At 43.8% G+C, this 13,614-nt stretch overlaps 1 protein-coding gene across 1 annotated transcript in view; it reads left to right on the forward strand.

Annotated features, from left to right (window-relative positions):
• The first annotated feature begins 539 nt into the window (after positions 1–539).
• The window catches only part of OTC (ornithine transcarbamylase), a 106,218-nt gene continuing 93,143 nt past the window's right edge, over positions 540–13,614 (forward strand). Inside the window, exon 1 of the mRNA XM_063450104.1 lies at positions 540–914. Within this exon, the coding sequence (XP_063306174.1) occupies positions 841–914 (74 nt within the window). The 5' untranslated portion in view covers positions 540–840. The remainder of the gene's footprint in view (positions 915–13,614) is intronic.

Raw genomic sequence — 13,614 nt, forward strand, 5'->3', positions numbered from 1 at the left:
GGAGCGTTGTTGCCCTCTGCCCTGGGAGGTATGGAGGCGGCCAGCTCAGGGAGCTTTGTAGCCGCCCGCCTGCACGCCCGCAGGAGGTTATGGAGGTGGCAGGATGGGGCAGCGCACTCCCTCGCGCTGTGTAATGATGCCGGGAGCCAGAATATGACATCATTCTGGCCCTGGCATCACTGCAGACAGTGCGAGGGAACAGAGAGGAGCTGCAGGAAGACTGTGTGTATTAGGGTGTATTAGAATTAAAAATATAAATGTGTGAATGTTAGAGAAAGTGTGTGTGTATGTATGTGTGTGTGTATTTGTCTGTGTGTGTCTCTGTCAGTGTTTCTCTGAAAAGCCAGTGTTTACATTGAAAAGGCTACAGATACAGGTTATAGGCACCAGAACATTAATCTGTAGTGGTTCTAGTGACTATAGTGTCCCTTAAAAAAACTGGCTCCTAACTTTTTTAGCTGGCTCCTAGATTCCAAACAAATTTGTGAAGCCCAGCTATTAAAGGGTTAATAGGTAAGTCTCCTGACTGTGCACTGCACGGCATGTGTTATTTAAGGACATTTGTAAACGCTTGGTTTACAAAATGAGAAATCTTCACAAATCAGTAAATTTCAAAAAAGATAAATATTACACAATCTAGGATTGTTTGTTTAGGCAAAATCTCTTGGCTAACCATTCACTGGCACTTTGATCAATTGGGAAATCACAGCCCATTACAAAAAAAAGCGAAAATTAAATCAATACGTACATTACTGACCAAAGTTTCAGTTCCCTTGGTCATAAAACCACTGCAGTCACCTGTAAATTAACTGTGAAGGAGTTTGACACATTTTGCAAAAAATGCTAATCTATCTGAGGAATGTGTACAAGGCAGCAACTTTAAGAAAAAACATGTCCATTGTGCGCTATTTTAGGTAAGTTCCTGTTTTGCCTCCATTAAACGTATAAGCAATTGGAAAGCTCTCCTGGATATTTTACGTTACCTGCCATTATATACACAATGCGCTCTGTTATGAAGTTGGTTGGTGGCTGCGGAACTTGTAGTGCTGAAACCAGTATAAGTGTGAATAAGCATGGAATTGTAGTGAATTAAAAATTGCAGTTTTGTAAAAATATGTCTATAGCTGAGTTGGAAAAAATTTCCAAAACAGCTACGTTTGCTCACATGTGGTATTCAATTCACTACAAATGTGGTTTGCTGTTAGCATCATTATTGCTATTTTTACATGTTTATTATGCAGAAAAAATTATATGCAATTGATTGAGGTTTTAAAACTATTAATAGAGTCGTCAATTATAAATATGCAATATCTTTGTAAAAAATATTGAATACGTCCCTGAGTCCTCTACCTATATGGGATAGCCCTTCTTTCTGGACACTGGACGACACACAGTATCAGGAGTAGAACTAACTTTTAATGGCAACATTCCTGCTTTTATGAGATTCTCCCATGCAAGGGAGGGATTTACATTAATTACACATTGCACCAATCATATAGACGTTACCTCCCACACATCTCCTCCCCTTAGCTTAACAGATAATACAATTACCATGCACATATTTTCCCCACTTTCTAGATGTACCCCAAATATCTGTGATATACCTTTAAATATGGTACCCCCTGGTAGCCCTGATCTGGGTGAGGAACAAAAATCACCCAGATCAGACCAGGGGTTCGGGAGTTATAGGAAGGTAAAATTTTGACCAACCGCATGGGAAAAGATGCCGAAAATAGTTCCATGAAATCTGGCCCTGAGGTCGGTCTCTATTCATGCCCCAAAACTCCCGAAAGGCTATACCAGGATTCATCCTACCGAACGACGGGCCGTTCATGGGTTTCTTTCGGTAGTTTCTGCCGTCCTGGAGGTCTTAGCGGTGTTCGGCTAGTCGAGTGTCCGTTTTGAGTTCCAGACACTCGACGACCAAACACCGCTGTTCGTGAGTTTAAGATGGCCGCGGCCACCCAGAGGACAAAGAACACACTACACGAAAGGTCAATTACCCGTTCGCAACATTGTTGCAAACGGTAATTGGAGGCACACTTACTACTGGGGTGGTCTGACTGCTCGGTAGTTTCACTCTCATAATAACTGGAGTGATTCTAACGAACAATCAGTTGAATGCTGCATACAAGGTGAATACACAATACATGAAAATATATTAAAAGACACAAATCTTGGTACATAGCTTAATGTCCTTTGCTGCATAAGGTATATGGTCCGAAGTCGCTGTAATAGCATACTATGTCCTTGGCTGGGTCTTAAAGGGCCAGTAGTGCCATTCAACATCCCATGAATCCCAGCCATTGTACTTAAAGGGTCCCATCTTTCTGGGACCATAATCACTGGGCAGGAGGTGAGCCATCAGCCCCCTCCAGGAAACTGGAGCGTACTCTGTTATAGGACACAGTCCGCTACACATACACACTAGTTCTTTGCAATGAGTCTTAGTGATTTTTCTCTCTCCTTGACTGACTAATCACTTAGAATGACAGGCCAACCATCTCTCCTTCCTCCCATACCTTCCCTGAATAATACAAACCATTTTACAGACACACTCCTGGATGGGTTTTTCAGATTGATAATTCTATTATATAGAAACAGACAGGGGTGGGCTGGCAGCCTTAGGCTGGGGGGCAAAACCAGTCAAGTGGCCCATTGCACCACCAAATCAGTTCACCATCCATGCCCACCTTTTCCTGGTTTTATAACGGATATTGATGTTATGCTAATCAGTAGCTCTTTGCCATACCCGCTCCTTCACGACTCTGACTTTCAATGTTGTCAGAGCGCAGGCTGAGAATCTCTGAGCCAGTGCTCTGACTCACTAACTGAGTGCCGGAACCACGAGGGAGAGAATATGATCTGACTGCACCTACTGCTGGTGCGCACCAGTGGACCACCAGCGAATCGTTTAAATTAAATATGCTGGTGTACCCAACTTGTGAGCTGTGTTGGCCGACGGGCGCCACTGTTGTCATGGTACCCTGCGTGACCGCACAGCGTGCACACCCCAACGGCTGGCCCTGCTGACACACACTGATGTTACTACTTAGAAATCCATCAATATTAATACAGGTATCAGAGTAAACACCAATAAACTGTGGAAACAGAGCTGATCCCCACAAATTTATAAAGGTTTGCTTAGAGGATTTTTTGTAAGATTAAATCATGCCTCCTCCTCTCTGTCTCCCATGCGCTGCTCTGTAGGCTGGGAGGAAGTGAAGAGTAATCACATTCTCCCAGCACAGCGCCACCTGTGGCTGCATAGGGAACAGCTGTTTAATGTAATGCTTGCAGGACGGCCAGCTGCCGCAGAACCTCTTTGTTCCCGGCTCTGCAAAGGGCTCCAGGCACTGCTTGTTGTGAGTGTGAGCCACTGTAAATTAGGGGCAGAGGGCACTTACACTGCGGTAAAGACGGATCTGGGCAGGAGGAGAGTGCTGTGCAATCAGTGCATTCCCCTCCTGTGGATCACCAGTAGACTGGTGCACCTGCCCAGGATCAGAGCCGGTGCAAGGATTTTTGCCGCCCTAGACAAAATAAAAATTTGCCGCCCCCCCCCCATGTGACATCACAATACCCCACCCATATGATCTGCCAGATGAACTAACGCCAGTGCTGCACACAGTGTGTGTTTACATTAAAAAGCCTGCAGGGACCAGCTATAGACACCAGAACCACTTCATTAAGCTATAGTGTCCCTTTAATGTGAGGTAAATTATAGATTAGTGTGACTAATAATATATTAGATTGCCTACTTACAACCAGATGAGGATGATGATGGGCTGCAGTTTGGATCCACTGGTCTGGTGTAGAACAGGATCTCTGGAGGCTGTTTGCAACTGTGGTCACAAAATTCAATGTTCTGGGAGAATTGGAAGCAGCTCCATTTTTTTGGGGCCCCTTACACAGCTCAAGGTCTGGGACCCAGGGCCTGACGCTGAGTATGCCCATAAGGCCCACTCATAAGTCCACTTATATGTTCCACCCACCCATGAGCTCGCTCACAGGGAGTGGAGTGTGTAGGGGATGTGTTATTGTAGAGGATCTAATATGTGTGCTTATGGTATGTAGTGTATAGGGATACCAGTTTGTGTAGGTGATGCAGTGTGTTTGTGTGTAGTGGAAGCAGTGTGTTTTTGTGTATAAGGGATGTATTGTGTGTTTCTGGTTGTGTGTAAGGGATGCATTGTGTGAATCTGTGTTTGTATGCATAAGGGATGCAAGGTGTGTGTCTGTATGTGTGTGCATTGAGTGTAAGAGATGCATTGTGTTTCTGTGTGTATATAAGAAAAGCAGTGTGTGTATTTGCATGTGTGTGTAAGGGTTTGCATTGTGTGTTTCTGTGTATGTGTGCAAAGGATGCATTGTCTTTGTGTGTAAGGGTTGCATTGTGTGTGTGTGTGTGTGTGTGTGTGTGTGTGTAATGGATGCATTGTGTGTTTCTCTGTGTGTAAGGGAAGCATGTTGTGTTTCTGTGTATGTATAGGGATGCATTGTGTGTTTCTGTGTATGTATAGGGATGCAGTGTGTGTGTGTGTGTGTGTGTGTGTGTGTGCGCGTAGTGTGAAAGAGCTCCCTGTCTTGCCCCCTGTCCTATAGAGCTGTCCCTTAGAGCTCTCCCCTGCCCCTTAGTGGTCTCTTCTCTCCCCCACCCTCCCCTAGCGGTCTCTTCTCACACTCACCCACCCTCCTTGTGCTCTTCTCACTCCTCCCCTCCATGTGTTCTCCTCACCCCCCGTGTTCTTCTTACCCCCTCCTCCCTGTGTTCTGCTTACTTCCCCCCTTGTTCTTCTTACTCCCCTTGTTCTTCTTATCCCCTTCTTCTTACCCCCTTCTTCTTCTTACTCCCCATTCTTCTTATTGCTCCCCCTTCTTCTTCTTACCCCCTCCTACTTCTTCTTACTTCCCCTTCTTCTTCTTACCCCCTCCTACTTCTTCTTACTCCCCCTTCTTCTTCTTACCCCTCCTACTTCTTCTTACCCCTCCTACTTCTTCTTACCCCCTTCTTCTTCTTACCCCCTTCTTCTTCTTACTCCCCCTTCTTCTTCTTACCCCCTTCTTCTTCTTACCCCCTTCTTCTTCTTACCCCCTTCTTCTTCTTACTCCCCCCCTCTTCTTCTTACCCCCCTCTTCTTCTTACTCCCCCCTCTTCTTCTTCTTCTTACTCCCCCCTCTTCTTCCTACTCCCCCTCTTCTTCTTCTTCTTACTCTCTCCTTTTTTTCTTACTCCCCCCTTCTTCTTCTTACTCCCCCTTCTTCTTACTCCCCTCCTCTTCTAACTCCCTCCTTCTTCTTCTTACTCCACACTCTTCTTCTTACTCCCCCCTCCTTCTTACTCCCCCCTCCTTCTTCTTACCCCCTCTTTTCCTTATCTCCCCTCCTTCTTACTCCTCCCTCCCCTCTTCTTACTCCCCCCTCTTCTTACCCCCCTCCCCCTCTTCTTACCCCTCCCCCCTCTTCTTACTCCCCTTCCCTCATCTTACCCCTCCCCTCTTCTTGCTCCCCCTCCCTCTTCTTACTCCCCCTCCCTCTTCTTACTCCCCCCTCTTCTTACTCCTCCCCTCTTCTTACACCTCCTCCCCTCTTCTTACTCCCCTCCTTCACCTCTTCTTACTCCCCCCCCCTCCCCTGTAGCGTGGCCGAGCTGCTCTCCAGTCCGCGGTGCCCGGCCGGAGTGATAGGAAGGTGCACGCTCAGTCACTCAGTGTGCACTTCCTGTCAGTCCGGCCGGTTACAGGAAACAGAAACTCCTGTTCCGCACAGAGTTTCTCTTTCCTGTAACCGGCCGGACTGACAGGAAGTGCACACTGAGTGACTGAGCGTGCACCTTCCTATCACTCGGGCCGGGCACCGCGGACCGGAGAGCAGCATGGCCACGCTACAGGGGAGGGGAGAAGCTGTGCTGCAGCCGCCTGAGGCTCTCTACAGAGCGCTCAGGCGGCTGCAGCATTAGGACCAGCCGGCTGCGGACAGTCTTAAAAGAATTTAGGGCGGCCTGGGGGGCAATTACCTTCCTGCCCCCCAGCCCAGCCCGCCCCTGGAAACAGAGGTATATCTAGATTAGCTGGTCTCTTAAATACCAAAGACCCTTGTGTGTCTACAAATCCCCTTGTTAACCTCTTGTGTGCCTCTTACCTTAACAATTGTGTCTCTCTTTTAACCCCTCCATTAAACATTTTGTGTCTTTTATTAATTTCCCCTTAACCCTTTGTGTCTCTTTTCCTAAGCAACCCTTTGTGTCTGGAATCCCCCCACCCAAACACACATCTCTACTGTCAAGACAAAGTGACCCCACCATGCAGAATGTAACCCTAAAAAGAGAAGTCCTTACAGGACCTTAGAATAGCCAGGTTTAACATAGCGAAGGAATAGCCAGAGTCTTAGGAAAACCAGTGATCTGGTTAACGATAAGGAATAAGGAATAAGGAATAGTCGAGTCAGGAAACCTGAAAACAGGATAAATGAGAAAACGAGCCTACTCAGGATACCAGAAATCAGAATAGTCCAAAATACAAGCCACGTCAATTAATACCAGAGAACACTATCAGTAAGGTATATAGCACTACAGGGAACAACAAGTGAACCACAATAGGGCACTCAACCAAATCAAAATGCGCTTTTTTATAGGAGAGCGTATTTTGCTTTAAAACCACGCCCCTAAAATGTCAGGGGGCATTAAATAATTAAAATTTTGGCGGCATTGCTGTTATTACATAGGCGCACATGCACCGCATCATCAAAGGGGGGCGTGTTTGGAGCGAACTGTCGTCTGACTAGCTGTATCTTCACGCGGCGCGCAGGATCAAGGTATGGTATCATTTACTCATTCTGTAGCATGGCCTAACAGGACCTCAGTAGAGAATCTTTGTGGCGAAACCGCTGCCGGTTCGTGTGGTTCCCGCTTGTAATACGTGTGTCCTCTCTGTACTTCGTTTATTGTGCCCGCTCCCCGTTCGGAAGTGCTTCCACGAAGGGAATTCATTCACCTCCGTGGACCACCTCAATACCTCACTTAAAATGTTAGCATGGAATGTTCACACTTTCCAATCACCTTGCAAAATAAGTGTCAAAACTGCAAACTGCAAGAAAAACAATGAATGAGTGCTTCCCTGGGTGGCCGCCATTCGTACAGACGGGAGTGTTCGTGGATTGTTTCCAGACTCGTTCGTATCCCGGTCGAGGGTCTGGTCTGACAGAGAGCTCTGAGCAGTTTGTGGAGAATAGAGCATGCTTGTATGATGTAGACTCACTCATTTAAATTGCAATTCTTTGTGCTGCTAAGAGCACTAGTTAATTCAAGATTTCACATAATCTGTTAATAATATAATTATTTTCATAAAGTACTGTTGGTTTCTACCATGTTCTTTCATCTTACTGACCAACAGAAACATGTTCCACACTGTTCACCCTGATGTGGCCTCACCTTATACATACATTTTTAAGTATTATATGTGATCCAAATGAGCACTTGCATCTTCCAGTACAGCCAAATTAACACCAAATTGCAACCAAATCCAGCCGTATATAATCGTTATACACTGGGACAATTTGCCCTTTCATGGTTTTACCGATCACTAAGTTTGTAAGTAACATTATTTGCCCCTGGTTTATTGTTTTTGGCTTAGTTTGACTATTATTGTGTCTAAAAATAAAACAGACTAAAGAGAGCGCAAAGTACCAAAATATAAAATAAAATCCCCAAATGACACAAAGGATTAAGAACAAACCTGCTAAAATTGTAAATACAAACTGGCAGAGCTAAAATATTTTAATTGCTTTAAACAGTTCCATAACTTTAAATCAAAATGCTGTGAAAAAGGTAATACTTATTTGCCTATATAAATACCATGACCAATAAAACGCCCAGGTTCAACCTCAATCTGATTGCATATACAAGTAATTAAATATTAGCGATTTGTCTCAGAAAAAGTATACAGTATGACTCTGTATAATGCAGCAGCAACATAACTGATTGTAAGGTCCTCTCAAATTGTCTCAGTGCCCAAAAATACCAATTACAGCACCCATTGGGTATTGTGAAAAGAGAAGGCAATCAGCATTGGTGATTGACAAAGTTTCAAGCTCTAGAGCAAGGATAAGTAACCTTCGGTACTCCAGATTTTGTGGACTACGTCTTCCCTGATGCTTTGTCAGCAATATAGCTGTAAGAGCAATATTGAGATGTAGTCTGCAACATTTGGATTGACGAAAGTTGTCTAAGCCTGCTAGACTTTACCACCTTATTTGGCTATGCCCATTTTACCATGCCCATTAAATTAGTTGCTCTGCCTCTCAGCATCATATACGACCATTAATAAAGGGAGGAGAATGCAACATGTTTTTTAAAATCAAACTTCTAATGAAGCCTTACCATGTAAATAGATTTCATTTTTATTTTTTTTGTGTGCACCCAAAGCTGAGGAGCCATCAGCTCATCTACCCTTACCCCAATGGACCAGTCTCTACCAGCAAACAGTTCTGTAGACCATTATATAACATTTCATTTCATATTTCTTCACATTCAGTTGCTTTCATATTGCATTCTCTATGATTCAGCTGACACGTTTCACCTTCATGGTGATCTTGCTTATCAGTGTCAATGCAACCTCTGCAAACGAACACATGATCATGGAAAACTGAGCGATGTTGACACTGAATACAGGTCATCTCCCCAGTGATCTTTCAACACAGCTGCTATCTTATGCAAAAAGGAAAAAAAAAGTTTAGCCACTGTAAACCAGTCACAATTATATACATTTAAAACATTGCAATTAAATGACCCCAGTAAATAAGGCAACATAATAATATCTCTGTGATTATATACAGTCATGGGAAAAATAAAGTACACCCTCTGAATTCTATGGTTTAACATATCAGAACATAATAGCAAACATCTGTTCCTTAGCAGGTCTTAAAATTAGGTAAATACAACTTCATATAAATAACACATGACATATTACACTAGGTTATGATTTATAATTTTTTTTTTTTTAAAAAGACAAAATGGAGAAGCCATGTGTGAAAAACGAACTACACCCTTATTGCTTCAATAGAAATAAGATGCTAAGTAGCAGACAGGTGCTGCTAATCAAATGCCCTTGATTAATTGATCATCAGCAAGTGTGACCACTTTTATAAAAGCCGATGTTTTAGCAGTTTGCTGGACTGGAGTATTCAGGTGTGTGTTAACACAATGCCAGGGATGAAAAACATCTGCAATGATCTTAGAGAAGCAATTGTTACTGCCCATCAAACTTGGAAGGGTTATAAGGTTGTAACTATGGTAGCAAAATCATGAACAAATATACTAATTAAATGGTATACATACCTGAAGCTTGCTTATGGGTCTGCATGAGGATGTCCTATAGGCTAAGTAGGCGGCTGCTTAGGGCGCTTCTTAAGACCAGACTGCTTGTCTGGTCACCCCCCTATCAACTTGAATTAATCATATAGAGTGGGTAGCGGCGGACGCTGGCTGCCTTACCGGGTGCTAGGGAGCACTTACTTGTAGACTAGCGCCCGGTAGAACGTCGGTCCGGCAGTCATCTTAGCCTGCAAAGTCAGCACCCCTCTCCCTGCCAAGCACCGCGGCAGCGCAAAGGCGCATCATTCACTCGCTACCGCCCCTTGCCCTGTACCTGGGGACAAGTGGGCAGGAGAATAACAGGAAATGGGGCTGAAAAAAAGTGTTGGCTGCCGGGCGCAGTAAAGGTGATAGGAACAAAGAGCAAAGTGCAATGAAGGTAAGAGAGAATGCACAGTGTGTTTCATAGAATGTGTGTCAGTATGTTTCAGTCAGTATGTTTGTGTGTGTGTATGTACAGTGCGATCTTAACAACATTATGGGCCCCTGGGCAAAGCAGTGTACTGGGACCCTGCCTCCACACAACTCACAGGAATAAAAATTAAAATTTTAAACACTATCCTTCATTGCTGTAATCTATAACTCTACGCCAATAAAGGGCATTTACTTGAAACATTTAAACCAAATAAACTGGGCACCTAGGCAAATGTGATTTATTTTTTTACCCCTTGCAAAGGCTTGAAAATAAAGGGCAGTGGTTCCAAGATCCTGTATTAAAATTTGAAAGTGCCTTATCAGCACGAAACGCATAAGCATCTTTACTCCTCTGTGCACTGGTTACCATGTACGGATCGTTACCTTTGCATTGAATGGATGGAAAAATTGAATAAGCTATGATTTTTTTATTCCACATTTAAGTCTTGTTGTCTGGTCTGACCTGGCACCTTGCAATTGCTTTTGCTTGTAGTGAGTGGAGAACCAATCAAACGAGCAATATGAACATATGGATCTTACTGTCTATGACGATGTATGAACAGCAATTTTTTTGTATTTTTTTTTTAACAAAATGTTTTACGATACCTGGCCCTCTTGCGCACCCCCTTGGTGTAAGGGGAGCAGGTAAATAACTAATCTATGCAAAAATCACCCAATACAAGTGCACTCTGTAAAACATTTTGTCACAACACAACGTCAATGTAAATAGGGCCATGGGATGAGGCACCTGTGACAGGGAGGGGTGTCACAGGTGCCTCATCCCAGGGCCCTATTTAGCCTTGTACTGCAGAGAGCCCCAGATGGAATCTTTTCCCCAAGTAACCGGGTTAATCTCATAAGAGCAGACATTAGGCTGTTGGTGTAGGACCTGCCGGGGATGGAGTACATTGACATTGTGGCAGGCTTGTGCAATGTGTGATCATAACTAAACCCCCATTATTTTTGCCTAGATTTGTTTTTTGTTTTTTTTTAAAAACAAATAAAATCTGTCAACATTGAAGTTGCTGTTTAGTGGATAGGTGAGTGCGCTGGATATTGTGTATTGTGTGTGTGTGTGTGTGTGTGTGTGTCTATATATATATATATATATATATATATATATATATATATATCCAATAAGTCAAGTCCAGTAAGCAATATTTTTTATATTTTTGTATTTTTTGGAACTGCATATTGTGGTTCATCGTTTCACTGTGATTCCTACAATTGGTTTACTGAAATCAGGCAGTTTACTGGGTGAAGGCACAGCGTATTTTAAGGAAACCTATATCCTCATATCTTATCTCAGAATCTATTTCTGGCATTTAAAATGCAGGTGGCAAAAAAACAACTAACCAACCTACTTGTGGCTCAAGGTAAAAATAAAAAATGATCACACAGAATATGAGACAATATATTGGTTAGTTACTGTAGTTGCAAACACTGGTTTTAACATGCCTGTATGTTTTCTATTGACATAAAACAAGCCCATGCTTGTTTATATGCTACAATCTGATAATGAATTACATTACTGCAAACATGGACAAGGTGTGAACAAGAGCTTTGCTGCAGTATTTCAATTAACAATGCACCAGAAAGAGAGACAAACTTCAATAGTCTATAAAAAAAAATATAGCACAATTTCTACATGAAAATAATGTTGTATAATTAACATCCATTGTATTTCTGTTTTTTATTTTTTTGTTTATGTGTCACGGCTAGAGTCTATTATGTAATGTTTATAGTTTTTATTAGTGCCCAGTGCCATATGTGGCTCTAATTAAGAATAACACCTTTTTTTTTTATATACTTCCGCTGTGAAGCCAGTTTCTCCTTTAGAAATAAAGGGTTGGAATATTCTTGGCATTTAATTTAGAAGCACCTCACGGCAAATGCCCACCATGAAACAAAACCGAGACCTTCAGCGCCTTCAGGCTTCAAACATCTCCCTCACTGGCCAAGCCATATTGATACCGGTGGTACGTGGTGATACCGGAGAAACTGACGGAAGCCAAGCACAGAGAGATGGACACAGGTTTCTTCAGGAAGGAAGAGATTCTTTATTGGATCACCGATCGGGACTCAGAGGGACTAGCGTCACCAAAATACAGCAAGTTCTGAGCCCCGGACAATAGTGCAGGCTCCTTATATAGGCACATAACTCCTCCCATATTAAGCTCCACCCGCACATTCTCTTAACCAATCAACTGTCAGGGTACCTGTGGTCTCTACCTCCGAAAGAGGTAGAGACTTAGCTGTTCCTCCATCCAGACGGTCTGATGGCTCCCTTCCCTGCGGTCTATCCGGTCATGCTAGGCCGGCCGCGAGGGAGTGACTGCCTTTTACAGCATCTAGGCAGGAAGTAGTCATCAGGACACTCCCCCGGAACAACCTGTCAGTCAATGGCTGCAGGACCAATCAGGACGCATTGGAGGCGTGGTTACTGCTCTGAACAGGGTATTTAACAGAGCTTCTTTCATTAGCTCATTGCCCTGTCGTGGTTCTAGCTTGTTCTAGTCACTCAGTGCTTGTGTATTCTATTATCCCTTTTGGTTTTGACCCGGCTTGTTTACCTTACTCTGCTTATCTCTGTTACCCTTGATTCGGCTTGTCTCTCGCTTACCTGTCTTCTGTTACCCTCGACCTCGGCTTGTCTTTGACCATTCTATACTGTACTACTTACGTTAGTCCGGCCATTCTAAGGTCCGGTATACGTATCTGGCTACTGTTTGTACTCTGCGTGTTGGATCCCTGTCCCGATCCTGACATTACGACAGGGCCAATGGATCCTGCAAGTACAAACAGTCAGCTGGCTGCTCCTGATCCTAGGTTTGAAGCCATGGATCACAGAATGCATCAGATGGCGCTTGCGCTACAGGCTCTATTAGCTTGTGCCAATAACCCACCAGAGGAGATACGTAATACCCCTGTTTCTCCTGTCGGTTCAGGTCTAGGGGTAGCCACAGTGGGTGCGTCTTCTCACATTACCCCCCCAGTACGCTATGGTGGGGCTCCTGAGAAGTGTCGTGGTTTTTTAACCCCTTAAGGACACATGACGTGTGTGACACGTCATGATTCCCTTTTATTCCAGAAGTTTGGTCCTTAAGGGGTTAAACCAAATTAGTATCCACTTTGAATTGCAACCTCGCTCTTATCCTACAGATAGGGCAAAAGTAGGATTTATTATCACCCTACTCATTGAGAAAGCTCTGAGATGGGCCAACCCACTATGGGAGAACGATAATCCATTAGTTTATAACTATAACGCATTTGTAGCTGCTTTTAGAAGAACATTTGACCCTCCAGGTAGAAAGGTTAATGCAGCCAGATTACTGTTGCGCCTGAGACAGGAGAACCAAACACTGGTGGATTATGCACTAGAGTTCAGGTCTCTGGCGGCAGAAATCAAGTGGAATGAGCAGGCGTATATGGATGTATTTTTGAATGGCCTATCTGATGTAATCCTTGATGAGGTTGCTACCAGAGAACTCCCTGAGAATTTAGAGGATTTAATTTCGTTCATCTCTCGTATAGATGAACGTCTAAGAGAGAGACAGAACACTCGAGAGAGGAACCAGAGACCTTCTTTTAGGTTAGCTCCCGCTGTTCCAAGTCCTGACTCCACGATATCTTTGCTTACTGAACCTATGCAGATAGGGTATACCCGCCTCTCTGAGGAGGAAAGACAGCACAGGAGAAGAGAGGGATTGTGTATGTATTGTGGAGCCAAGGGTCATTTACTCTCGAACTGTTCTAACCGCCCGGGAGACGCTCGCACCTAAGTCTCTCTAGAGGACAGGCCTTGGGTGTTTCTATTTTGTCCTCTACTC

This window comes from Pelobates fuscus, chromosome 1 (genome assembly GCF_036172605.1).
Source record: "Pelobates fuscus isolate aPelFus1 chromosome 1, aPelFus1.pri, whole genome shotgun sequence".
NCBI classification, from domain to species: Eukaryota; Metazoa; Chordata; class Amphibia; order Anura; family Pelobatidae; genus Pelobates; species Pelobates fuscus.